This window comes from Brienomyrus brachyistius, chromosome 22 (assembly GCF_023856365.1).
Source record: "Brienomyrus brachyistius isolate T26 chromosome 22, BBRACH_0.4, whole genome shotgun sequence".
Lineage (NCBI taxonomy): Eukaryota > Metazoa > Chordata > Actinopteri > Osteoglossiformes > Mormyridae > Brienomyrus > Brienomyrus brachyistius.
This window is the reverse complement of record NC_064554.1, coordinates 2,326,563-2,351,990: the sequence shown is the minus strand read 5'-3', so window position 1 is coordinate 2,351,990 and position 25,428 is coordinate 2,326,563. Positions and strand designations below refer to the sequence as shown.

At 43.0% G+C, this 25,428-nt stretch overlaps 2 protein-coding genes across 5 annotated transcripts in view; both read right to left on the bottom strand.

Annotated features, from left to right (window-relative positions):
* LOC125717696 (septin-9-like) overlaps nucleotides 1-8,694 on the bottom strand; it is a 36,758-nt gene extending 28,064 nt beyond the window's left edge. The window contains exons 1-2 of one of the 2 annotated variants that reach the window (XM_048990900.1): nucleotides 8,292-8,694; nucleotides 5,067-5,129 (exon numbers count right to left, since the gene is read on the bottom strand). In XM_048990900.1, coding sequence (XP_048846857.1) covers nucleotides 5,067-5,129; nucleotides 8,292-8,313 — 85 coding nt within the window. In that variant the 5' untranslated portion in view covers nucleotides 8,314-8,694. Of the gene's footprint in view, nucleotides 1-3,178; nucleotides 3,427-5,066; nucleotides 5,130-8,291 lie in introns of those variants that run through there. The other variant, XM_048990902.1, reaches the window with a different exon arrangement.
* Nucleotides 8,695-16,210: 7,516 nt separating this feature from the next.
* On the bottom strand, nucleotides 16,211-24,883 carry LOC125717681 (CD276 antigen-like). Of its 3 annotated transcripts, none has more exons than XM_048990862.1 (12): nucleotides 24,254-24,880; nucleotides 23,871-23,964; nucleotides 23,083-23,776; nucleotides 21,692-22,006; nucleotides 20,279-20,407; nucleotides 20,007-20,048; nucleotides 18,882-19,866; nucleotides 18,022-18,159; nucleotides 17,351-17,644; nucleotides 16,900-16,944; nucleotides 16,646-16,740; nucleotides 16,211-16,551 (listed from the first exon to the last, which is right to left on the bottom strand). In XM_048990862.1, the coding sequence occupies exons 3-7, from the start codon at nucleotides 23,477-23,479 to the stop codon at nucleotides 19,829-19,831; spliced, it is 921 nt and encodes a 306-aa protein (XP_048846819.1). In that variant the 5' UTR covers nucleotides 23,480-23,776; nucleotides 23,871-23,964; nucleotides 24,254-24,880; the 3' UTR covers nucleotides 16,211-16,551; nucleotides 16,646-16,740; nucleotides 16,900-16,944; nucleotides 17,351-17,644; nucleotides 18,022-18,159; nucleotides 18,882-19,828. The 3 variants fall into 3 exon arrangements, with proteins under 3 accessions (XP_048846819.1, XP_048846818.1, XP_048846820.1); XM_048990861.1 differs by having other exon boundaries at nucleotides 24,345-24,880; XM_048990863.1 differs by lacking the exons at nucleotides 16,211-16,551; nucleotides 16,646-16,740; nucleotides 16,900-16,944; ... (1 more) ...; nucleotides 18,022-18,159; nucleotides 18,882-19,866 and having other exon boundaries at nucleotides 20,043-20,133; nucleotides 24,345-24,883.
* Nucleotides 24,884-25,428: the final 545 nt, after the last annotated feature.

Here is a 25,428-nt window from a genome sequence, read left to right as displayed (position 1 = left end):
TCTCTCTCTCTCTCTCTCTCTCTCTCTCGCTCCCCCCCCCTCTCTCACACATCAACAAATTCTGCTGAACTCTGCTGTGCTGTTTCATTTATCCCAGTTACAGTAAAAACACCACTAATGAGCAGGAACACCAATGTCTTCGTAAATAAATACATGCACATCATTCCTTAACCTCATAATGACATTTTTATCAATGCTGAAGTCCCTACATAGCAAAAAGGAGTTAAAAAAATCTCTGTTTTCAATGTGAAGCTGTATGTAACGCAGCCAATCACACCTATTTGTCACTGTCACCTTCAGCAGTATGTAACTGGAAAGAGAAATGGGACCCAACGTCCGCACTCCTGAATTCCATACTGACTCTGACACCCATTTCATAGGGTCACCGGGACATTCTGAGACTGGCTTCTAACAGGCTAAATTATATATAAAACTGTACTGAATATTATCTACGTGGAAGTTCCTTGTTTGGCAACAAATTTGTAACATGGAATCTCCCCTTATCAGCACAAATATGACAGTATTATGTTGAGATTAATCAAAACAATCTCTATTACCATGCACTTCTGTGTATGTTTTGTTTATTTTTTTACTTCCTATAGCATACAACACACCCAACTGCCTGCTACTTTAATATTAACCACCAGGTGTCGCTAATGCAATCAAAACAGTATCCATAACCGAAACATGGCAAATCACTCATGAGACAGGAAGCGGTGAAGTGGGTTGTGTCTTTTGATAAATATATCCAATCCATAGCTATCTGTGTAAACGTGCGCTTTCAAACAGACATATCAGTTAAGCTAATAAACCGAAATCTGCCACACCCAGATAGCTGCCTACATATTGCTAAATGAGACTGAACGATGCTGGCTGCTAAATAAAAACACAAACTGTCACAGTTTATCCAACACAACTGGACAGCAAATCCGACCTAATCCTACACCAAACTGTTTATTCAGTGCAGAAATGTTATTCTCTAATAGAGAGACGCTGAACAGAAACGCCAAGCTGATCTGGTCTTTCCCAGGAGTTTTATACAGCAAAGCACAACGTCGGGGGAGAGGGGGGTTGTGCTGCCTGAGGGATTAAAAAGCACTAATTGCTGGCATCTTCCCTACGGAGCACGTTTCTTAATTCAGTGTGGGACGGAGCTACAAAAAGCTCGCTGAATGCATTTTTTGACAGCGCTGACAGAGCTATGCTTTGTCGGGGCACAGAAATCACTTGCAGACGATCCTTCTGGGGGGCGAGATGGACAGAGGGACAGATACAGAAGGAGTGGGGGTGTTATCCGCTCAGCTGTTCTTATCGCTGCCGTTATGAAATACAGGTGACCGCGCCAGGACATGCCCTCTGTGCCAGCCCAGCCCAGGCTCTGTGTGTGAATTGGCTCCACTTCTCATCACTCCGGGGGCTGTTTACACGACGACCACATAATAACTGCTGTTTACATAGCAACCGCTCAGAAAGCTCATTAGTCTCCCTGCAGCTGCAAGCGGGAAGCTGAGGGATTGGGGCTGCTTGACTCTTCCTCAAGCCTGACCTTTCGGAGGTATTTTCAGCTGAGCTCAGCACATACGTCTGTACCTCTCCGCTGCAGGAGCTCGCTGCATCTTTCTGCTGTATTTACTGCACTTTACAAACCAAGTCTGGCCACCATTTTGAATCACGTAACACTGACTGCAACGGAGACAATGGGACGCCAAGTAGATGAAGGTGACCCCAGAAGTGGGCTCTGGGAATACAGGCTGGGCAAGAGAGCCAGCTGGACTGACAGTGTTCCAGGATGTTAACCGTTAAAGAACATTTCCATGTATAATGTCACCACCCTAATACTCAAAGGCAAATCAAATTCACGGAAAGAAAATATTTGCATGAGCACGTGTGTTTCTGTGTATATGTGGGGAACCTCAAAAAAAAAAAGCCAAGACTGCCATCCTCTGGCTCTTTCTGGAACTGCAACAGACCATAGAAGCAGTTTGCAACAAAACAAAGTCCCAAAAGTACGTTTCGTAAATAAAGGGCTGCAATAGTCTTTAGTCAGCTACTCAAGAATTAATGAATCAGCACTCGCATGATCTGACACGACCGAATCTTCTCAACAACAGCACGAATACTAACTGTTACATCTTCTATGACAGCTTACCCAGAACAGGGTTACAAGCATGATAAACCTTCTTCAAGATAAACCATCTTCATAAACCAAAACCACAACTTAAATGAAAAGTAATACAAAGCAATCAACGATCATAATCTAGCTTCAACAACTTTTCTATGTTACGCAACATCCCGCTGGGTGTTACTGCAATGATGAAACACAGGAAGTCTCTCTGATGACACAGAGCCTGACAGTCAAACAGCCGGCCCTGACAGTCAAACAGCCGGCCCTGAAGCCCACAAATGCTCTGCTTGCTGCCCCCTGTAGTCGTCTCTCATCCAGCAGGGACAGCTGGGAATGCCCCATGGCGGTCTCTCCGCATACCACACGGTTACTTGTCACACACTGACAGACCCACTACAGACCCACACAGATCTGCCGAATCCTCTGAAGGCACCGTAACTCCTTCTGATGCGAGGCAGATGCCAGTGCCACACAGCACAAGCCTGACACTAGCCTTCCATCCATCTTCTACTCATCCACGACAGCGTTACAGGGGGTTCGGAGCACGCAACACAAGGCCGGGGAACATCCTGGATGGGACGTCAGTCCATTGCAGGGCACCCACCCACACGGAAGCATGTTTTTGGACTAGAGAACTCTATGAAAAACAGAGGATATGCGACCCACCCCCACGGCACACAGCAGCTGAAGTTTCCAGGTGTGGAAACACTCCTTTATCTCAGTTAATCATTAGTTTCTCATTACCCTGGCAGCAACTAGCAGCCCACAGTCGGAATGCTGCTGGTGCAAACTACAGATACCTGTGAAAGTACAACTCGAAAGCACTTACACTCCTGGTTGAGAGTTACAGCTGTTGCCAGTATGGGTGCAGGTCATAATGTGGACGACAAGCCGCGCTGATTTAACATGTAGCCTGTCTGTCAAACTCGCGAGTTGGGAAACCGCAGCTCAGTACTAAGCCGGGGGGGCCACAATGGGATGGAGAGAAACCCCCTCCCCCCGCCCCATTACCGTTCTGCGGCTGAGCGAGACGGGAAACAAGCGATGACTTACCTGAAATTCTGCCTGCCTCCATTTCCTGAGACCCCTCATACAAGCACATGCAACATGTGATCGCCGCAACCTCTTCTCTATTCGTTCAAAACTTCCCGTTCCGTATGCTCTCTCTCCTAACTACAATTATACCAGAAATCCAAGGTCCTGTACAGTCATACACGAATGACACATGCTTTATTACAGTCTCCCTCTTTTATTTCACAGGGTTTTTTTTTCTGCATTCATGTCTCAGATGTATGACGCATTTGAAATGGAAAATCCTGTTTATATGACTTATGCTCATTACTTGCCCACTCATTAGTAAGTATGCTTCATAATGCTCATTTTAAGCTGTACATATAATGTTCCCTTTATCAGCCCAGAAATTTTAAGCGTTTTTTTTGACAAGTAACAAGCCAAAACATAAACCTGTGACAGCTAACAAGCATTAACAGGCATCGCCAAAGACAGAAGGGAGGGGTCCTTCTGGAGGCGCTGGGAGAGAGTGCCACAAATGTGGTTTACATACAAACATTTTACTGTCGTCCATCTAAACCCGGAAGCCCTCCTTGCTCTCCTAAACCGCCGTAAAGACGGATGGATAAACTGGTGTCTGAGAAGGAAACTGCCCAGGGCGGGGGGGGGGGGGGGGGGGTTAAGAAAACAGTGCAGAGAGGGGGGAGGCCAGTGAATAAACCACAGTGAGGTTTTGGTTACGAATGGCACTCGTCAGATTTGATTCGCGCAGACAGAGGCGTGTTTTTGTGAGGTTGTGTTAAGATACCTGCCCCGCAGGGTCAGTGTGCAGGGCGGAGCTGAGGTTAGGGGCAGTATGAAGTCACACGCCTGCGCCTTTCAGCACCTCCCATACAGACCACCCAACTTCCAGCACCAGGCCCCGGGGAAGGGGCGGGTATCTAATGCAGATTCCTCAGTCTCTACACAAACACACACACAAACACACGCTCACACAAACAAGCGCGAGAAGTGAAGAGCCGTGTGACTGAAATGTTGCTGACTGAAGCTTCCCTGGGCATGTAAAGTAAACGGGTTGGAAAAGCAGATGGCCCAGAGGGCGTGGAACTCCATACGTACAAAAACGGCCCTCCTGGGAGAAAATGTCGCTTTTCCTGCGACACAGGAATCAGGCCGTAGCCGAGCCATACCGCAAAGAGAGACCCGTTACCTCATGGCAGTTAGGTTCAAGCAACTAGAGGAGGCAGGACCAAAACATCTGATTGGTTATCTTTCTGAACCAATCAGATTGTAGAGGAGGTGGGTCCAACCAATCATTTTTCTTTCTGCCCTCAGGACATTTTTGTGTAAATAATACTCCCATGAGCGATTCTTTACAGCATGGTTCAAGCGCATCATGATTTATTTTGTGATAATTTCTGCTATGAAGTCTGTGAGAATCGCTGCGTTATATTAGCATCAAACGGTAGCGGAATCAGCATTCGCTTGTGTAGATTTGCATCACGAATCCATTCTGTTTTCCTGTTCCATAGCAGTTTTGTAAGCAGGCGGTTGGAAATTTTCAAGTTCAGAGTTATCGGTAATGCATTGGTACATCGCGATATGCGATACTACAAATAATGAATAATATATAGAATATGCCCTTTATTCCTTCAAGTAATCCAAGCATATTGACGCAGATCACTGGTATCTCATTTCAGCCAATCAGATAGTAGTGATGCAACCATCTTGGTTTAGTCACACGTTTGGCCCTGTTACCATCAGGGTCCTGTCAGCACGGGTATGGCTCGCATAATTTACAACAGAAACTCGTCTCTTCTCACGTAGCCCAGGTGCGACTGGGTTCTTGGTGGCACTGGACAAGAACCATAAGCCAATCTCCTGTCGCTAAGCTGAAGTCACGCTTGGGTTGAGATGGCAGGGTACTCACTGGGACTGGTAGGGTCCGAGGGCTCCACTCTCCTCAACCTGCCGCTGGCAGTCCTGGCTATACCTGATGGAGAGAAAAGGATTAGCACAGATGGACAGCAATGGGATGATAGCTTAACATCAAACAGCTTTGCCTGCCTCTTCAAGGACCACAATGTCGTCATCAAACATAAACACATAAAGACTATTTCTCCTCCATTTTGAAATCCAATTTTTATACCAATCCAACCGTTACCAAATCATTTGATCAAAATGTCTGTAAGCTTGTAAACGTGACTCTTAAATGTCCTATAAAAATCTGCACCACACTGTATAAATGCAGAAGGAATTTTGCATCTATTCAGTCAAAGACTTGACAACCGTGGCAATCGCCATGGTAACGAAAGATGGCACGTAGAAGCAGGGGCATCAGAAGCATTTTGAATGTGGGGGGGGGGGGAACACACTGGCATAAAACTAATATTTTATGTTAAATGTGGGGGGGGTCCAAACGAATAATTATGAAATGCCAGGGGAAAACGTCCCCGTCTGATCTAACGGCGGCGACGCCCATGTTTATAGGGCTGCGACACTTCAACCACACAGCGAGAAACTGGAAGCCACATATGGTGATTCTGGCTGTATGAATGTTCGCCGATGCCTGTGGGCTGAGGAATGAAACCACAAAGGAAACCCTACTTTCCAGCTTGCCCTAAAAGCAGGACAATGGCTGTGCAATAGCAAAACAGTAATGCTGCACAGGTCTACACATGCTTCACCAGAGGGGTACAATGCTCATTTTTAGACATTCGTTGGGGAAATTCATTACATTGCGACGATTTTTCTTTATACTTTTCTTATTCAATATTTATTTTAAGAAACTGTTAAGGTTTGATTCGTTGTGTTTGAATTGTTAATTTTTTGTGAAAGAACAGATTTAAAAAATAAATTAAGAAATACCTTGTACAGTGATTAAATGCGAGGGTATCTGCGTATCTATCAAATAAGGGGTTTCGACAAAGTGCACCCCCTAGAGGCAGCCTGAGGATATGGAGAGGACGCAGAAATGAAGGGCTATTTGAGCAAGCATGCTGCTAACGGATCTACTGACCAATCAACAGCGACATCATGACCTATTGACCAATGAGGAGACGACCTATCAGCTGTGAACAAATAAAGGCGAAGCAGGTCCCGCTTGCCAGCAGGCAGCTCCTGGGTGGGGACTTGGCCGAAGAGCGGATTAATACTAAATCACCACTGTCTCTTAACTTCACTGCATTCATTGTTTTGCAGTTATATGAAGCCTGTTTCAACACTTACGTGTGCTCTTCTCTGCTAAGTTTCGCAACCCTTCCATAAATGACATTTCAGATGCTGGGGGTTGGTATTACATGTTGAGACAGTCTTGTAATGTTGCAGCATTATTATCCAGGCAAAGAACTTGCTTAAGTACACGTCAAGGTGGCGTGCCAACACGGGAAACATGCCCCACACGAAAAGGTGATTTTGACAAATGATTCATTTCCAGCTCGTGTTATTCAGAAACAAATTAAGTGACATATCCTTGTCAGTCCCCATATTGCAGAGAACTGTTGAAAATAGTTTTGCTATAATATTCCAATCCGACTCTACGTTAGTCAAATAAACTGAGTAATATTACATTCACGATGAGCTTACAAACTGGACACGTGGTAACTGCCTCACTAGGCCGAAACATTTTTCTCACCCCCTTTGATACCGCATTCACGGCATGTAATACAAGGAAAAACAGTATTCAGATAAACTCAAACACATAAGTCGGAAAATCAGGAAAGTACAACATGAAGTACCAAAACACTAAATAAGACTAATGTTAAAGCGTGAATTTGTATATCTTTTCCCTCTTAGTTAAATGTTCGTAAACGAAAAAAATCTCCACAGCCAAGGCTAAGTTAAATACTGTAGCGTATGAAGTGGGTTCGTAACGCGGTTTTCCGCTGTCCTGAGACACTGCTCCCGGCATTTATTACTCACATATGAGTTAATGGTTGACTACAGGTACCCGTGGGTGTGTCAGGCTATCGGAACCAGTGGCCATCAATCACATGACCGGCCACAGGAACACCGAGACCCATGGCAAAGTGTTAAAAGGGAAATTTAGCTACCCCTTATGCTAGCTGATACTTGCTTATCTGTTTAGGACCGTGCAAATCCCAGTCTTCAGTTATGCGCATCGGAGGAGAAGTAGTGAGATCTTTGCAAGATCCAGCATGCCTTCGCTCAGACAATGCAGAACGACATGCGAAGGTGACTCAGGCAGTATCGGGAAAGCCCAGCATTCCTGCTTTCGCACGGTGCGAAGACCTGAGCTCAAGTCTAATCAACATAAAACAGCTGCACATCTCAAAGGAAAAGGTTAACTATTACACTCGTAAATATCCAGTGGAAGAAACCTGCCCTTTAACGTAAAGGCTTCTAATGTTCTGAAATTAAGGTGATCTTTTTCTTTTTAATTGCTTCTACTTGTCTTGCTAGAACTTTGTTTATATGCAGACGTCGGATCAAACGTTTCCCTCTCTTAACTTTCCGTGATCTACTTATTTCAACCAATGCTAACTTTTAACCAGAAATTTAATATGGTAAAAATGTCATTAGTCAGAGTAAGTTGCAACTGGGATAACTAGTTTGTCAGCAGTTTAATCCAAATTCAGAATTCAGACTACTATTAAACATAATATACCGTTTACACCACAAAACCGCAAAGCTCTCGTTTGTTCTGCTAGTTTGCGAAAAGATTTCACAACTGGTGACGCATAAAGTAGGCTACAAGATATTCTGGATGGCAACGAGTACAAACGGGTATAAACTTTATGCATATAATTGCCAAGTATATAAATGAAAAGATGGGTTAAGGAAGAAAATGTCAGGCAACAGAAAATGAACAATAAATAAATGCAAAGCAAAATAGTGTCCTTAGAATAAAAATCGCGTATGATGAGGACAGCTGAGCAGCACGCCGATCCCCGTAGGCTGTGATTTCGCTTAGGCGCGTATTCATTCCCAATGGAGAGCTACAGCGTATTAGTAACACGCCTGCTTCCCCCTGCATGTCCGTCTGCGCAAAGTACGCGGCTCGGAGGTCAACGCACCCCAGGATCGGAACAACTACTTTTACCGGCACTGAGTTCATTAACACCGAGCACGTTTCAAAATGAGCCAAAGTATAAATAAATATACAAACGCATATCTTTCCAGCCAAATACGGCACCTGTATATCCCGATTTCCTCATGTTCCGTCTTGATCGTAGTGAAGAAGAAACTTTAAGATCTGATTTCACTTTTCTTTTAATTTTCCAGAAACACAGTATTCTTGAGTATAATCGTCTTCATTAAATGCTCAGATTTCCAAAAGCAACTTGGCGGTGCTGTATTAATTTTCGTGAAAGTTTCCTTTGTTCATTCTGCGTGCTTTCCCGGAGACACCTCTGTGCACGGAGTACTTTACTGATCCGCACTTGGTCGAACAAAGTTCATTGTCATTTAACCTGTACTTATAAATGAATTGGGCACTTCAACTAATTGAACTGTCTGCGTGCCGACAAAAAGAAAAATCAGGAGCGTGGACAGGCTTGTACCTGACCTTTTTACGCACATCCTATTTTGAGGCGGGACCTGTCTGTACAGTAATCCTTCTCTCAATAAAGAAAAATCCCAAGTTGCTTACGTTTTGTCCTGGTTTCCAGGTCGGCATTTTAAGGAGGTTATAGTTTAAACCAGGTAAACCATGTAGCTGCGATAGCTCCTTTAAGCAATTTTGTTAACTACATGGTTAATGAATACGAACTAGTATCACGCAGTTACAATACTTATGCGGAGAAAAAAAAACCATATTCACTGAGGTAATCAGTGCTAATTATGCGCAACGTGATTTTGCTTTCTAATTAAGATAGAAATATCTACACACAAAATCCGTTTTGATATAATCACAGGTGGCATAGTGGCTATTGAACACAGATTAACATTAAACAGATCATCAGTAGCCCAGTAATAAGGGACTATTGGCGATTAACACTAAATTAAAAGTATTTTAGCAATGGGTATTTATGGCACAAGCATATAGTAGCACGAAAGAGATTAGAGGGACAAATGGAGAGCTCGCAACTAAATTTGGTGGACTAAGCACATTTACTTTTTCCAAGAAAAGTTAATTCCACATGAACAGCATGCAGCGGAATATGATGTAACAGGTTTCTATCCATAAATATTAGCATTATTAACGGGGTTAATAAAGAGCAGAGAGACTTGCATGTAAGAGCATGCGGCGTGCGTATAGGTGTTGACAGATAACATATAGAAGGTATGCCATGCATCAGCCCAAAGATGACGCTGTCTCCATCACCGCACCGTCAGCTTCCTCCTCGAGGCCCTGGTGCCTCGCGTCCTCCTGGCACCAGCCAAAGCCAATCAGCAGGCTTCTCCATCTGAATCAAGCGGAGTGTGAGTCAGTGCGGCCCAGTCAGCAGCTACCCAGGACCACGCCGTTTGTACAGACACGGCCCGTATAACGTGCCCTGTAATCTTCTGGCCTGGGAACGGAGCTCACATAAATACCGACGTCTTCGACTGTATTTTTCATCCGCTCTGTGAAAATGACCATAACGCCGGACAATGGCGATGACGTGTCAGTGCTGGCGAGCTTTTAAAGACTGTGGTTTCCCTGTCACTGACTGGATTTGCTGGAACACGTTGCCAGATCTGAAGCTATTCTGGTTAACTTCGGAGATAGACCGTACAAACTTCGCATTTCTCCCAATATACAGACAATTTAAAACTAGTTACATCCTCTTACAAACGGGACCTTCTATATTTCAACAAACCGTCATATGTAGCGTGTGCCAAATTAAATCCTATTTTCATATTGTGCTTTTCCTGTAGTCAAAGTAATGTAAGCATACTACTGTCAATTAATTTAATTGCAAAAACATTCCAACTGAGGATATTTTAAAAAATAAGAAGGTTAATTGTGTAGAAACTGACCCCTAGTGGCCGCATGGTGTATGGCAGATTGTGACATTTATTCCTAACCACGGGCACCGCCCCCCGTGAAAGCATATCACCACCCCAAACCCCCCCCCCCCCCCCCCCCACCTTTCAGTGCCCCTGCTACTAACCTTGACTTTTCTTTGGTAGAGCTGAGTATATATTTCCAGATGCTTTCATCCAATATGATGTGCAGTTGAGAGATCAGGGTCAGCTACTGCCTGAATCAGGGAAGGTTATCACTCTGGTGTTATTATCTGCTAACCAGTGACCTTCCAAATGCAGACCGGATATTAACCTACACACTACCTCACACTGCAGTCATTTGGAATCAAAATAAACCCAAGCCATGTCTCCACTCAGTTAGAAGGCCGAGACACCCTGCTTCCGTAATAAGTTTGATAATCTGGTGTTTAGCTCATGGAGGAAAATGCAGTATCATACCACGTAGAAAGAATGAACACTTATCAGGTCAGTAATCTTGCACCACAGGATAAACATAATGACTGTCTCAATCACTGTACATACTGGGAATGCCCTTGCGGTTGTGTGTGCGTGTGTGGGTATGTATGTATATATACACACACACAAAGTGTTGGGTATCAGCTTATTGCAATTAGTGAAAAAGGTGAAAAACAGCAAAGAATATAACCTAAAGATGATATTTTATTATACAGTATTATACAATACTCATATATAACCTAAGATAATTTTTGCATATAAAATAAAGGACCGACTTACAACTAAATCAACTTATGACCGGTCAGTTGGAACAGATCGTGGCTGTATGTCGATCTGAAAATAAACTTCTCATAGCTTAGCTGTCCCCAGAATTCATCTTATTATTTCAATCTTTACGAAGACGGGTATTTTCAACTACCAGGATTTTCTGGATAGGTGTTAAAGTGATTTTAAACACTTTAATTAAAATGCATAGGAGCACAAAGGTAACTTTTCTGAAACCTTATTGCGATTTGACAGTACACTGTCAAAAAGTAGATATTCGTAATATAAATAGCTTTGATGTAAATCTCTGTGGCTTGTAGTGTAGCTAACTACTGCATTAAAGCAGTAATTTGTTCAAAAGAAGCTTCCCCAACACTATGTGTGTTATTCCTCATCGTGAGTGGAATTTGAAAAAAAAGTTTGTAGAGCGCCTTACAGCGTACCACAGCCAAAGCTCAAATCATCACCTCTCACAAAGGTCAAATCATCAGCGCTTAAACTTTTGGGTGCACTCGTAGACATAACATTACGGTATCAGCTCGCTCATAAGGAAAGAGTTCAGTAAAACGTTCATTTTATTTTGTTGGTACATCCCTTGTTTCGACTATTTGAAATGCCCGTCTGTCTTCTGAGAATCATAAAACAAGTTTCTAATACACGTAGGGCTTTGTTTTTGCTTTTGAGCAGGATTTTTAATTAATAACTTAACAATTCACATCCTGTCACAACGCATTATATAAAAATACTGAATTAGTGCTGCATTAATAGCTGCAGTAATAACTCGACAGAATGCAACAGATTGAATGATGGTAATAATAATAATGAAGAAGATGATAATGAATAATGAATAATGATGACGAAGAGATAATAATAATAATAATAATAATAATAATAATAATACGTTGTTACACGGTGTGTAATTATGTAATAACATCGCATGTAATGAAAATTTGTTACATTTTAACAAAATTATTACAAAATGCATTGTTACACATCCACAGATCCATCTTCGATGGCTGTCTATCCAGTACATAGTCGTGAGTCAGATTTAATGTTATTATTAAAATACATGATTAATTAAAGTAATTTAAGAAATCTACAATAGGGTAACCATCCATTCTCTTCTTGCTAGACGTTTTGGTACATAAAACATCTGAAATTCCCGGGATTTTGCTTTATTTCATGTTGACATATGCTTTCTACAGCCGAAATACTTTGCGTGTATATTTGCGCTGCTTTGATGACAATCTTTGCATCCTGTCCCGGGTGTGCTCGTTTTTGCAAAGCACAATACGGTAAAGTCTACCTACCGTACTGGATTTAAGGTAGTCTGGGCTAAATGCAAATACAAGTATATGAAGATAAAGTCATGCAATTCAACGGGGGTACCTTAAATCTAAGAAGTTATCCAGCTAAGCAACAAATCCTGCTCTGTGATACAGACTCCTTTAATTGTTACAACAGTGCTACTTGACAAACCACGTGGCACCCAGACCAGAATCATACAAAAATAATTTGAAAATGCGTCTATGTACTATGAAATTTTCATTTCTCAAATTTACGTCTTAATTGGCAAAAGGCAACTTGGAAAATGGTTTTTATTCTATTGTTGAAGGTCTTTACATGAGAAACTGCCCACGTCCTGTCAGCTGAGAAGGGCCTCAAAAACCACAATCAACATGTTTACATACTGCATTCAGGCCAACGTGCAAAACTTGCAAAGATGCTTTTGTACTGACTGACTTAATTACACTGCTATGCATTCTGGAAAACAAAGTGTCTGAAGGTGATTCTATGCAATTTTTACGTGCTGATTTCAAATAAGTAGCTGAAATTTGGCTATAATGTCAGGATTTTTCACAAATCAAATGTTAATTTTAACGTGGTACTAAAAAAAACTTCAATAACTTTTAAGAGTTATTAAATAAAATGTCATAAATAAAATTTATAAAACAATACCAGAATAGGCTTGAGACTGCACATAACATTGTATTTTCAAACTTGATCAGTTTTATTTTGCAAAAACTGATTGACGATACAAATGATTTCAGGAGTTCACAGCGACAGTTGAATCATACGCATAGCAATAAGCCACATCAGTATGGTTTTCATGTCCAACTACAGTGAGCGTTTCTACGGACAGAAACGTTCCATTTTCTTTTGTATCCCTCATCACCTTTTCTAACATCCAGCAATAGTCCACCATCATGCTGACTGTCACGTTCGCTGAACACGGGTAAGGCGAACGAGCAGGTAAGCAGGCAGGAGGCAGGCAAAGTCGGGCAAACGGGGATTTACTGGGAACAAGCAGAGCAGGAAACATCTCACGCAGACCAACATCAATGACAGACAAGGAACCAGGGCAAGACGCGGACTGAAATACACAAGACGGAGCAAAATAACTAGACACAGCTGGGTAAGATCAGGGAAGCACACGTGGATAATCAGGGGTGCGTGGCACACACAAGGATCGCACGAGCTGGGCGTGACATTGACATCTCATCTTCTCTCTTACTGATGTAATGTAATCACACTTCCATCTAAAGCACCTTGGGGCGATTCTGTTGTGAACGACACTATGTAAAAACAAATTAAACTGAATATTTACTATGCAGAAGTAACAATCCTCAACATGATTTTTGGGTTTACGCCAGATCGTTGGAATATCAAAATTAAGTGATTTTTTTCTCACCCTTGCCTCAGTATTGAGCCACAACCCCCGCCCCCACGTCTTGAGTACTGTACTAGGTGCTTTTTCTCTTTGTCTCTGTAGAGCAGGGGTGTCGAACTCCAGTCCTGGGGGCGGAGCCCTGTGTAGCTGAGTTTTTTATCTTGTTCCACCACAAATGATTCAGCTCAAGAGCTGTGTGGTAATTAAAACAAGGACCCGAATGAGGTTTGTTAAATGAGGGGAAACCCAAAAATGTGCAGGGCTCCGGCCCCCCAGGCCTGGAGTTTGACACCCCTGCTGTACAGTGTAGCTTCCACAGAGGGAGGAAAATTCATCTGGGAAATCAACAGAACTTAATTTAGATGAACAGCATTTCATATATACACCCGCTGTGGTGCTTATAATATCTTTATAATAAGCGACGCACTACAGTTTAAGGTACAGCCAGCACTAATGTTAATATCTGACATAAAACATAAAAATTGAGTCCTGGTGATTTAGTTGTGCATGGTATATATGAAAATTTTTACGCTACAGGTAATTTCATCAAATATAGCATGGATGTAATTTTTGAAATCGGAACATCAAAATTAAGTAGAAAAACATGCTTTTTTGCAAAAGATCAGAAATCATGTGTAGCAGTGTTATCTACCAAAAGAAATGATAAAAGCAAACTATGGTGCCACATTCATGTAATGGAGAGATACAATTTAAGAGCAGTTAAGAGAAGCACTAAGAGCAGAGGTAAGAAGTCACTCCTCAGAATATTACAGGGTATTTGCTGCCGGATTCGAGGTCAGATGTCTCCGATGACTGCTGTTGAGTCAAGACGGTTTCAATTCTCAGCCATACTTTCACCCAAGAGGAAGTCCCCACCCACCATTATACACCACTTCTGACCTCCGCTTCAGAGCAAGCATGTACTCATACCATAAGTCACCAAGCTGTCACCTATGCCAGTAGAAATAAGAAAAAATGCATTATGATGTTAGACCAGTGTTTCCCAATCCGGTTCTGGGGCACCTGCAGACAGTCCATGATTTTCAGGAGCTGGGAGGGAGAAAAAACTTAGACTGGCTGCGGGTCCCAGAGCACCGGATTCGGAAACATTGCCTTAGATCCACTGGTAGTGGATTTTCTCAGGCACAAACATCCTCCATCCACACCAATCAACATCCAGGGGATGGACATTCAGATTGTTGACTCCTACAAGTATCTAGGTGTTCATCTGAACAACAAACTGGACTGGACCCACAATACAAACGCTATTTACAGTAAAGGTCAGAGCAGATTGTATCTGCTACGCAGACTGAGGTCCTTTGGAGTGCAAGGGCCACTCCTGAAGACCTATTATGATTCTGTGGTGGCGTCAGTCATCTTCTATGCTGTGGTCTGCTGGGGCAGCAGCATCTCTACTGGGGAGAGGAGAAAACTGAACAGGCTGATTAAAAAAGCCAGCTCTGTCTTGGGAGGTCCCCTTGACTCAGTGGAGGTGGTGAGCGACAGGAGAACGTTGGCTAAGCTACATTCCCTGTTGGAGGACATCTCCCACCCCTTACAGGACACACTATCAGTACTGAGCAGCTCCATCAGCGACAGACTGGTGCATCCAAGGTGTGCGACAGAGAGATACCGCAGGTCTTTTCTTCCATCTGCCATCAGACTTCACAACAAACACTAAGGCACATACCATCTTGTATTGTATTGTATTGTATATATTGTATTGTATTTTATTTATATTTCTTATTTCTATTGTTTGATACTTGTTTTTTTTCAGCATTTTTTCTGCATTCTGCTTATTTCTGCTGCACTGTCCACTTTGCTGCTGTAAAACGCAAATTTCCCACCCATGGGACTAATAAAGGCAATCTTATCTTATCTTAGATGGCGATTTCATCCTTTACACTTTAAAACTCCTAGAAGTCATTATTCCAGCATTTTTCATATTTGTCAGCATTGTGACTGCATGTGTGGTCCAGGTACAATTTACCTTGTGGGGATCAAATGCCCCCACAACATGATGAATATCCGTTTTTTTCAACCAGTAAAAACGGTCCCCATATGGGAAAACTCTATTTTATAAAAATCTGTGACTGCAATGAAATAACTAAAAATGCAAAAAACTCTTGTATTTCGTTTGGTTACTTATGGTTAATGCTGGGTAGGAGTTAAGCTTGTCATAATTAGCATTAGCATTTTTCCCATAGAAATGAATGAGCGGTCCCCAAAAAGATATGATTACACAACAGAGTGTATGTGTGTGTGTGTGGAGTTTGCATGTTGTGTGGGTTTCTGGCTTCATTCCAAACACATGCATCTCTACATTGCTCACAGTGTATGACTGTACATGCTCTGCGATGAGCTGGCACCCCGTTCGGGGTGTGCCCCCTGCCAAGGTGGAAATTTCCGGTCCAGAACGTAAAAATCCAGAACAAGTTTTTTTTTCAACCAACTAGCTGAGCACTCTGTGACTGAAACTTTTTGACTAGATGGTTCAAACAAAATCTTGATCTGGATTTTTACGTTCTGGACTGGAAATGTCCACTTCTGGTCTTCTGCTACCAGAGGAACAGGATCTAGGATCCCTGCAACGTTAACTAGGACAAGTAATTATGAATTGGACAAACTATTCTTTTTCCACTTCCTATTGCAATATTTCTCACACAGGTCTTCTGGGACCTATGATGCCTTTTGTACACACAAATTGAAAATGGCATATGTTAAAAACAAGGAAGAACTCAACCCATCTATATTCTTTTACGCTTTTATTATTTTGCCTTACTTATATTAAAATGGACATATTTTAGTAGAAAACAGGATGAAAAAAACAAGATATGGTTTGTCCCAGAATGATTGTTCTGTAATACGGTAATGTAACAGGTAATGCATCAGATGTTCCTAACGCGTACTTAGCTTTAAACTTTCTGTTGTCAGCACTATTGCTGCTGCAGATTGCAGCTGTATAATCTGCCACCTACAGTTTTGCCTGCTAGCGTTTCTAAGCTTCAGCACCTCTCACGTGCAACTGCATCACTTCATAAACGCTGTCGGGACATCTGCCCGGCGCCGTTCTCGCGCGGCACTTCTTCACCTGTCAAATAAATCAACGAAGACATCACAGAATTTAAAACGCACAGCTAAGTATAGGCACCGTATTTCACCTCTCTTCACCTAGTAATAATCACCTTAGTAATGAGCCAGATGATGAATATGGCTACATATATGAAGACAGACGACACTGAGAACACAGTGGTCAGGATGAGGAACATTCCTTGGTCACCTGAGATTCACAATAAACAGAAAAACAAACGTATGTCGATCATGTTTTTATGCATGTCAATAGCGACATTAAGCATTTTCCGACTGAAGTGAACAATGTTTCAGAGCAGTTACGTCAAACGGCTACAATAAAGGACTGCAGAACGAGTCTGACACCTACCAGCAGCTGAATCACTTGAATGGGCAGGGCTGCACGGAGATTCATCTGTTCGGCACATTAAATGTAGTAACATTACGCTCCGGCAATCTGACACTTCGTCGCTTTATTCTCAGTCTCTGCCTCTTGCATGTGTATATATGCAGTGTCTACAGCAGTTTTTGTCTTTTATTTTTCGCATTAGTCTTAAGTATTTAAATGCACAGCATTCACATAATAATAAAACCCGAACACTTGTAGCTGAATTCACGAGCTTTGCCGAAATCTATTACCGTAATATAGGATTGGGCGCATGACCAGGATAGTAAATATTTTCCCAAAAGAAAAGAAAATTTGCTGGGGATTAATACTATTGGTATGGCACTGCAGGCTGCAGAATTTGTAATTTGGTATTGCATATGTATTTCTTCGTATTTTTGTGAAAGTTTTTAGGTCGGCATCGGAATAAACTTACCGCTGACCGCAACTAGCGTGACACGACCGTACGAGGCGCCGCTTGGAGATTCATATTTGCAGAGGTAAATTCCAGAGTCAAAGTCGTTTATTTCGGTCAGCGTGAAGCTGAGGTTCCGTAGGCTCCCCGAGATTCTCACTCTGCTGGCTTCCCGCATAGGATCAGATGACCCATTGTAGGATAACAAATGGGTGTCCTCTTTATACAGATTTACTGACTTAATGTCCAGAACACTGTCTGAGCAATTGATGGAAAACCCATCTCCCGGCCTCAGGTACAAAACCTTCTTTTGCGCTGTGGATAGCAATGAAACTCCGGGATTATCATTCAGGTAACGGATATATACAATCAATCACACTGACGCATATAGACATCAGCTATACATAATGCAGGGTGAAAGCGGGACAGAAATAGATGGATTATTTAAAAATACTTCAGTACACTTCATACATTTTAAACAATGCTACATATTTATCTTAAATGAATTTTGCACTAGTTTACAAACTGTTTTTCAACTTATGACTTTAAAATATATTTTTAAATTTTAAAATCTTAAAGGATTCTTAAAGTCCATTTAAAACGCATTACAACAATACATATTTTAAAATATATATATGAAAAATGAAACAACGATAAGCAAAAAGACAAAATAGCGATATTTTCATACTCACCTTTACTAGACAGGGTTAGGAGATAAAATACGAGTAAAATGAGACACTCCCGAGAGGCTCCCATCGCATTAAGTGGGAAGGCAAACAGCAGCAGGCGGGTGAAGCTGTTCGGCCAGCGAACGTCGCCCTGCAGCCAGTCTAGCGAATTATTTCAGTTTGCGGCATGAACATTTCCAGGAAATACAAAAAAAAGAAACACAAATATTTTGCTGGTAAAACACCTTGTATAGTAAACACTAGTTTACGAGAGTAAATACACTATATATGTTTCATATATAATAAAATCTCAGAAACCACTGAAGTAGATGGTGAAGAATAGAACAAGAAAAATCAATACTAGTACATACTCTTCCTTCGGTTAAAGAAAAACGCTTTAGTCCCCAGCAGATGCTCTCTCAGTGCCCAGTAACGGCGTTTTCAGACGATTGTACTACCCAAGGAGTACCTTGGTGCAGTAACGACTGAATAAGAAGCGCACGATACAGACACTAGCACTGCCATTCAGCGGAGACTGGCAGTTACCGCCTGTCCCAAGTTCAGATCAGCCTGGGAGCGTTTGGGTCGAAGACCTTTGTTTTTTCCTCCCCAAAGCGCAACAGAGCCGCTGCTTATTACTTTACAAAGGCTACCATCCAAAACGTTTCAATCATTATTTAACTAAAATAACTTGCACAACTGCGCCAACACATTAAAATCATAAAGGCAAAAATATATATTTTAAATATACGTGTGTGTATATATATATTTATATATTTGCACTAGTTACGTTCGCATCTTCAGTTTTCCCACATTGCATTCAGCGCATGAAACCTTGTGTTAATATGGTAAGAGCTACATCCCAATAACAAGCAGTAACTTACCACTTTTTCAATTCGATTCAGTTTATTTTAATATAGTGCCTTTCACAAGTTGCCCCAAAGCACTTCACAAGAGCGCCGCAATCTATTACGGCACCGTTTATACGAAATGGTGCGCGAATCAACGACAAGGCACGTGGAAGTGAAAGTCAGATGACAGGGGAGGAGAGGAACTAAGAACTCCTGAGTAAATGGAAAAAAACCTCTGTGGGTCCAAGGTAAAACAGCAGCCCCCGGCATACCAGCATTATACAAAACAATTCACCGTTTTAGCGAGGTGGAAACTGTGGTCATAGTCCGTTAGCGATCCAGTGCTACGAGCAGCACTGTGCACCGAGCTCTGTGTTAGTCGATACGTCGTGGGTCGCACCCACGACGACATCGTTCGTAAGCATCATCAACGACGTCACACTTCCATGAGACAGAACCAGGACTTCAGTTCAGATGGCGCCCACCATCTGGATATGTGGATGTCTGGTACCATTATCCCTCTTCTGTGCCGTATGTGGCTGTGCTGACATGCAGGTACTGGTGTCTCTAAATTGCCCAGTGAATGTAAATATGATGAAATGTTCCATAAAATGGACCGGCATCCCATCTAGGGTGTACCCCCGCAGCCTCACACACTATGGTCCCGGATAAGCACTTAAAAGATGGACTGACGGAAAGACAGCCAACGTTACAGAGTTTAATTCAAAATTTTAACCCAACACTTGAAACAGGCCTAAAAATGAAGGCAGACAGGAAATGGAAAAAAAAAAAAATCGAATCCTGTAGCCTCACACCCGATGCCTGAATAAGGAAATTCCCTCTCGAGATTGAAAAGACATGCTTATCGAAACAATCCCCTTCAGGACAGAGCAGAATTTACTTGGGAGACTGAAATATGCCAACTTTAGCAGTGATCTTCTCAAGGGTCTATACATCCACTGGGTATTGACGATGCATTTTTAAGGGTCTGTATGATTTTCTTCTATATTGCCCATACCTGTTCAAAAAATAAACGTTACATCCTGTAGGATCCTCAGCTGATTCCTATGATCACAGTTGCTTCAGTTTGTAAGTTAAGGACTTGAATGATCCATGTGATGCTATTGAGGAAAGACGTTCAAAATGCCTGAAACTTACCGTCTGTCACCCTGACAGGTTCTTCATCAAAGTGCCGCTGAGCTAAGGACAGCAGATGGTGGGATCAGGATCACATCAAGGTCATCTATGCCATGCTATGTAAGAATTCCCACAACCGCAAATTGAACTGAAAACGATGGATAAGAGCTGAAGTTGAAGTGAGGTGTTGTTTCGAGGTGATGAGGATGGATGAAGAAAGGATGCAAAATGGAAGGCCGTGTTCAGAGGAAGAAGTAGATTCCGCTTCCCCACGCCGATCACAGGCTCCTCACCTGCAGCACAGCTCTCGCTCCTCTGAAGGAGAACGAGGACCAGAAAACCACAGACCAGTGACCCCAGGACGATGACGCTCGCTGTAACAGCTTTGTAGCTCCTTCTTGCCGCTGTTGCCTTTTCTTGACCTGCAAACATTTCAAATTTCAATTCAACCGATTATTTATAACAGGTTACTGGAAGGGGTGGTGCGGTGGTTAGCACTGTTACCTCACACCTCTGGGACTCGGGTTCGACTCTCCGCCTGCGTTCCATGTGTGTGGAGTTGGCATGTTCTCCCCATGTCGTCGTGGGGTTTCCTCCGGGTACCCTGCGGTTTCCCCCTCCCACAGTCCAAAAACATGCTGAGGCAAATTGGAGTTGCTAAATTGCCCGTAGGAGTGCATGTGTGAGTGAATGGTGTGTGTGTGCCCCCTGTGATAGGCTGGCCACCCATCCGAAGTTGTTCCCTGCCTCGTGCTGGAAGAGGTTACTGGAAGTGTTTCTCAAATTAATCATCCATCCATTTTCTGAAACTGCCTATCCTGTTCAGGGTTGCGAGGGGTCTGGAGCCTATCCCAGAAGATAGAGGCGCAAGGCAGAGAATAACCCAGGACGGGGTACCAACCCATCACAAGGCTCACACCATTCACTCACACACACCCATGGGCAATTTGCTAACTCTAATTAGCCTCAGCATGTTTTTGGACTGTGGGGGGGGAAACTGGAGTACCCGGAGGAAACCCCATGACGACAAGGGGAGAACATGCAAACTCCGCACACATGTGACCCAGGCGGAGACTGAAACCCTGGTCCCAGAGGTGTGAGGACAGAATGCTAACCACTGCACCACCATGCCGCCCCCTCAAACTAATCAACATAACTTTTTGTGTTATTCAATGTATACAGCTATTTATTTGACTTAGGGTAATTATACAAGCACTACACAGCAGGGAGCCACCTGTAAGGAGTCCTCAAACCTTCAACCACAACCTATCCATCCATCTATCCATCCATCCATCCATGTCAGGGTCATTGGGAAAGCTTGGAGTCCATCTAAGGCAGCACAGGGCAAAAGGCTGGGATACACCCTGGATGGGACATGGTAGTGCTCCCCACAGCACGCACACACACTCAGACTCACAATCATACAATATGGGCAATTCAGAGATGCCAATGTACCAACTAGATGTCTTTAGGCTGTGGGGGAAACTGGAGCACTTGGGAGGAGGAAACCTTTGTGACAAACTAATCATGAAGAGCTGGGGCAGGATTTCAACCCTCAGCCCTGGAGCTAGAAGGCAACACTACGGCTATTCATTTATACAAGTTCCTCCTGAATGGTAATCATTGTGTATTATTTTTGTCACTCTGTTCCTTAAAGCTAGTGTACAGAAATAGCTTACAGGCCAGAAGGGCATTCCGAGATGTACCTGGAACAGCAAAGCTCAGACGAAGTTCAACCTCGGCCTCCTTGTCCCCAGCCCCGTCGAGCAGGCAGCATCGGTACCTGGGGGAGGCGGAGGACACCCTCCTCACAGCAAACTTGCTGACAATGTCGAAGCGCCCGTCTGCGGTTTCTCTTGCCACGGTCTCAGCGCTGCGGGACCAATCTGTGCCATACTGGTCGAACCACCGGATGGCGCCCTTTGGATAACCGCCCTGGGCATTGCAGAACATTTCCACTGCCGTCTTGTCTTGAATGTTACTCTCCGGGACGGAGGACACGATTAGCCCAGTGTACCTGGCTGGAGGGAGAGTACATGGAACAAGAAGAAACACAGAAGAGAGACCTCAAACATTTTAGAGCAGGACAGTCATTTTCCTTACTCATTTATACAGCAGCTTCTCGCTCATCCTGAAAGTGATTTTGCCTTTTAATCAGGACACTGCTCTTTTGATAAAATACACTTCTTTCATCCCGGGAAGATGTCTAACTGCATAGAGCAGCAAAGGAACACAAAAAGTGCAAAGACATGAACACATATTACAAAACCTCCAAAGTGCAAAGCCAGTACGCACACCACAATAAAAATACTGCTCAGTGTTAAAAAATACATAGATGTAAATAAGTTACTGGGGGATGTACATCGTCTGCTACTAGCCGTTTTAAAACAGAAAAGCTGTCCTCACACGTGTTATGGCTGAAGGTAAGGGTTGAATGTATGCTCAAATAACGCATTATGAGTAAAAAAAATAAACAGCTAGCGACATCTGCCTGAGGATCTGCATTTCTTAGCAAAGCGCTCGAGAGAGTAAGAGTAAAATTATCAGGTAAAAAGCTACAATAAGACTAAACAACTGAATCAAAAGGACCCGGATTTTGCTTAAGCACCGAGTTCTGTATACTGACTGGTCTCCTACTAATGTTAATGCGAAACAGCTACACAAGTCTTTCAATCTTTCAAGGAAACAAACCAATCAAAGCGCATGAATAACTGAACCCTTTAGCCAAGAATGGGACCCTTTCAATTTTTAAGTAGTTTGTAAAGTCTGAAGTAGCTCATAGTGCCCCCCCGACATGGATTAGGTGGTCTCCCCAGGAACAGTGCTACTCCAGGCTTCAGTACAGACCCAAACAGCCATATCCTGATACTTTAGATCAAAGTAACTCGCCCATATTCAGCCATCTATACAATATAGCGTATTACTGGAGGAATTCACGGGTAGTACAGCAGCTTCCCTGAGCTTAAACTGACTACAACTGCTGCCCCCCATGCATAAAATTAAACTCTGCATTACATATCCCTTCTCTGATGGGTCCCCTGATCGGATGTAATCCCCAATGGGCATTACACCGCTCTATGGACAAGCGGACCAGTACCTGTGACTCGCAGGTGTGCCGTTTTCTCAGCGTATCCATGGTCCGTCAGCACCAAACAATGGTAAAGCCCTTCATCAGCCACACGGGTGGCCCTCACCAGCAGGGACACCACGGCACGGCCCTCATCCCAGCGAGGCTCTGCCAGTTGGAAACGGGGGCCCTGCTTTAGCACGCCCCCGATGAAGGAGAGCAGGGGGGGGGACAGCCCCAGCCTCCTCCACACCACCGCCACGATTCTCACGTTTGGATAGCCGGATTTCACCCAACACTGAATCACAGAATCCATGCCATGCAGTCCGCGATTCTCTTGGAGGCAGTTTAAACTGACAAACCCTGTCAGAGACACAGAGAATGAATCCAATGGACTGAAACTTAGCCCACGATTTGCAAAAGACATGTTTAGCTATTATATTTCGTAATAGTTGAAAACATTTGCTCAAACAGGAAATCAACAGTCCTCAATTATTCTTATGGAAAATGGTAGTTAAAACAGCCAGATTCTATCTGCAATGCTGGAGCCCTTATCTGTACAATTTAGGAACTGGGCTCCCAAACATCACTGGGATTCTTCATCGCTAAAGCTCGCGGAGTCGCTACTCGCCATTAGAGGGCATAATCCTCAAGGTGCAGCTGGCATACACCAAAAGAGGAAAGAGTCTGACTGCTGTGGCCATGGTTGGGTCACCGGGTTGATCTGTGAGAGAGCGATGCAGAGAAGCATCAGCTCCAGGAACTGCAAGCTGTCTGTTTGGAAAGGATGGTCATTCTGGGCAGGTCTGAAGACTAACCTCAGCATTCAAGGGCACGGTGACAGTATTGGGGCGTCTTTGCAGCCCAGCTTCGGTTTCTGTAGGTACCCTGCAGTGTTATGAGGGGGACATTCTGTCCACAGAAAAATCAAATTACCAACTGGTTACATAAACGTCATTAATAGAGGACTGAACTAGGGCTTTCATTTCAAATATAGGGATGGCTGATGTTTGGGGAGTTTTTTTTTTTTTTTTTTTACCACGGGCTCTCAGCTGCCACCGCACTGGTACAAATCAAATAGGCGTGAAAATCACACAAAAAGAAGCGAAAGTACGTTCACAAGGTTAGAAGACACACTTAAAATGCTATCAGAAACACGATTTTATAACAATTAGATCGTTTAGCTTTCGGCTGCTCTTACTAAATTTGTAACATAGCAGTCCATTTAAGAGTGCAGCAAGTCTGTATGTTTAGTAGGGAGCTTAAAAATAAACCCAACAAGCCAGCCTTACCGTAAGGAAGACAATTTGCATAACCAACGAGTGCTCGGTAATATAAACACCGAATTAACATTGTTAATTAGACTAAATCCGTGTTGGTATAGGCCGCAAAACCAGCGCTTCCAAACAGCCATGGTCAATAGTCTGCTAAGAGCAAAACGTACAAAGAAAATATACGAAGTGAATAAACAGTGACTCAGAAATACGTCAATCGATTGTAACACATTATTCATCTTATTGCGCTATTACTCGTATGTCAACTAAATGCATATCACAGAATGTATAATCATCTATTTAATACACTTCTAAGACAATTGTGAATTACGCAATCTCCCAAAAATATCTCGCATCCCAAATACTGCGGCCGACAGCTTTCTTTATACATAAGTTGGACTTGTTTCCTTGTGTTCGCTTAATTATCTCCCTAATGCATTGACTCTCGAAATGCGGGGCTTTAATGCACTTCTGTCATCCGTCATCCAAAAACCTCCCTGCTCATCAGGAGCTAGATGCCAGCCTTAATCAGCCAGCATAATTGGAATCCCAGAAATCTCTGCGCCAGTATGCAAATCTAAGTATACCGATATTTATATATATATACACATACCAAATCTAAAATATGCATTCGCCCGAAATACCGTTTGGAAAAGTCTTAGTAATCAGAGATTACATAGAAATCCATGAACGTTTTATAAATTATGAGTAACAGTATGAGTTTACATGTCCTGTACGGGATTAGCTCAGGGTTGCCAATTTTGGTTAGATGGCTGGCGTGAAATTTTGCACTTACCTTTACATGTATATAAGAGTTTTATTACCTTGTAAATAGTTGTTAGGCTTTGCAAACTGCCCCAACGTGTTTGATGTGGCTAATTTTAGGTTTATAATGGAATTATATAGCTTAGCCGTAAGATTTCTTGCGTGAGCGTGAGTCTGAAAACCTGAGTGTCACGACAGATGCGTGAGAGCTGGCAACCCTCGGATAAGCGCTAGAAAAACGACACAAAGCGGTATGTATACTTAAGGGTTAATTCACAGCTGGGGGAATTTCCATAAAAGGCCGTAATAAAGCTCGGCCAAACAACTGAAATATGCT

Excerpts from the sequence above, each read along its gene's own strand:
- LOC125717681 (XM_048990862.1), bottom strand. The coding sequence starts at position 23,479 with ATGTCTTTTGCAAATCGTGGGCTAAGTTTCAGTCCATTGGATTCATTC. Across the intron at positions 22,007-23,082 it reads GGCACACCTGCGAGTCACAG|CCAGGTACACTGGGCTAATC; the intron begins GTACTGGTCCGC and ends CTCTCCCTCCAG. Across the intron at positions 20,049-20,278 it reads GAGCGAGAGCTGTGCTGCAG|CTCAGCGGCACTTTGATGAA; the intron begins GTGAGGAGCCTG and ends TGCTGTCCTTAG.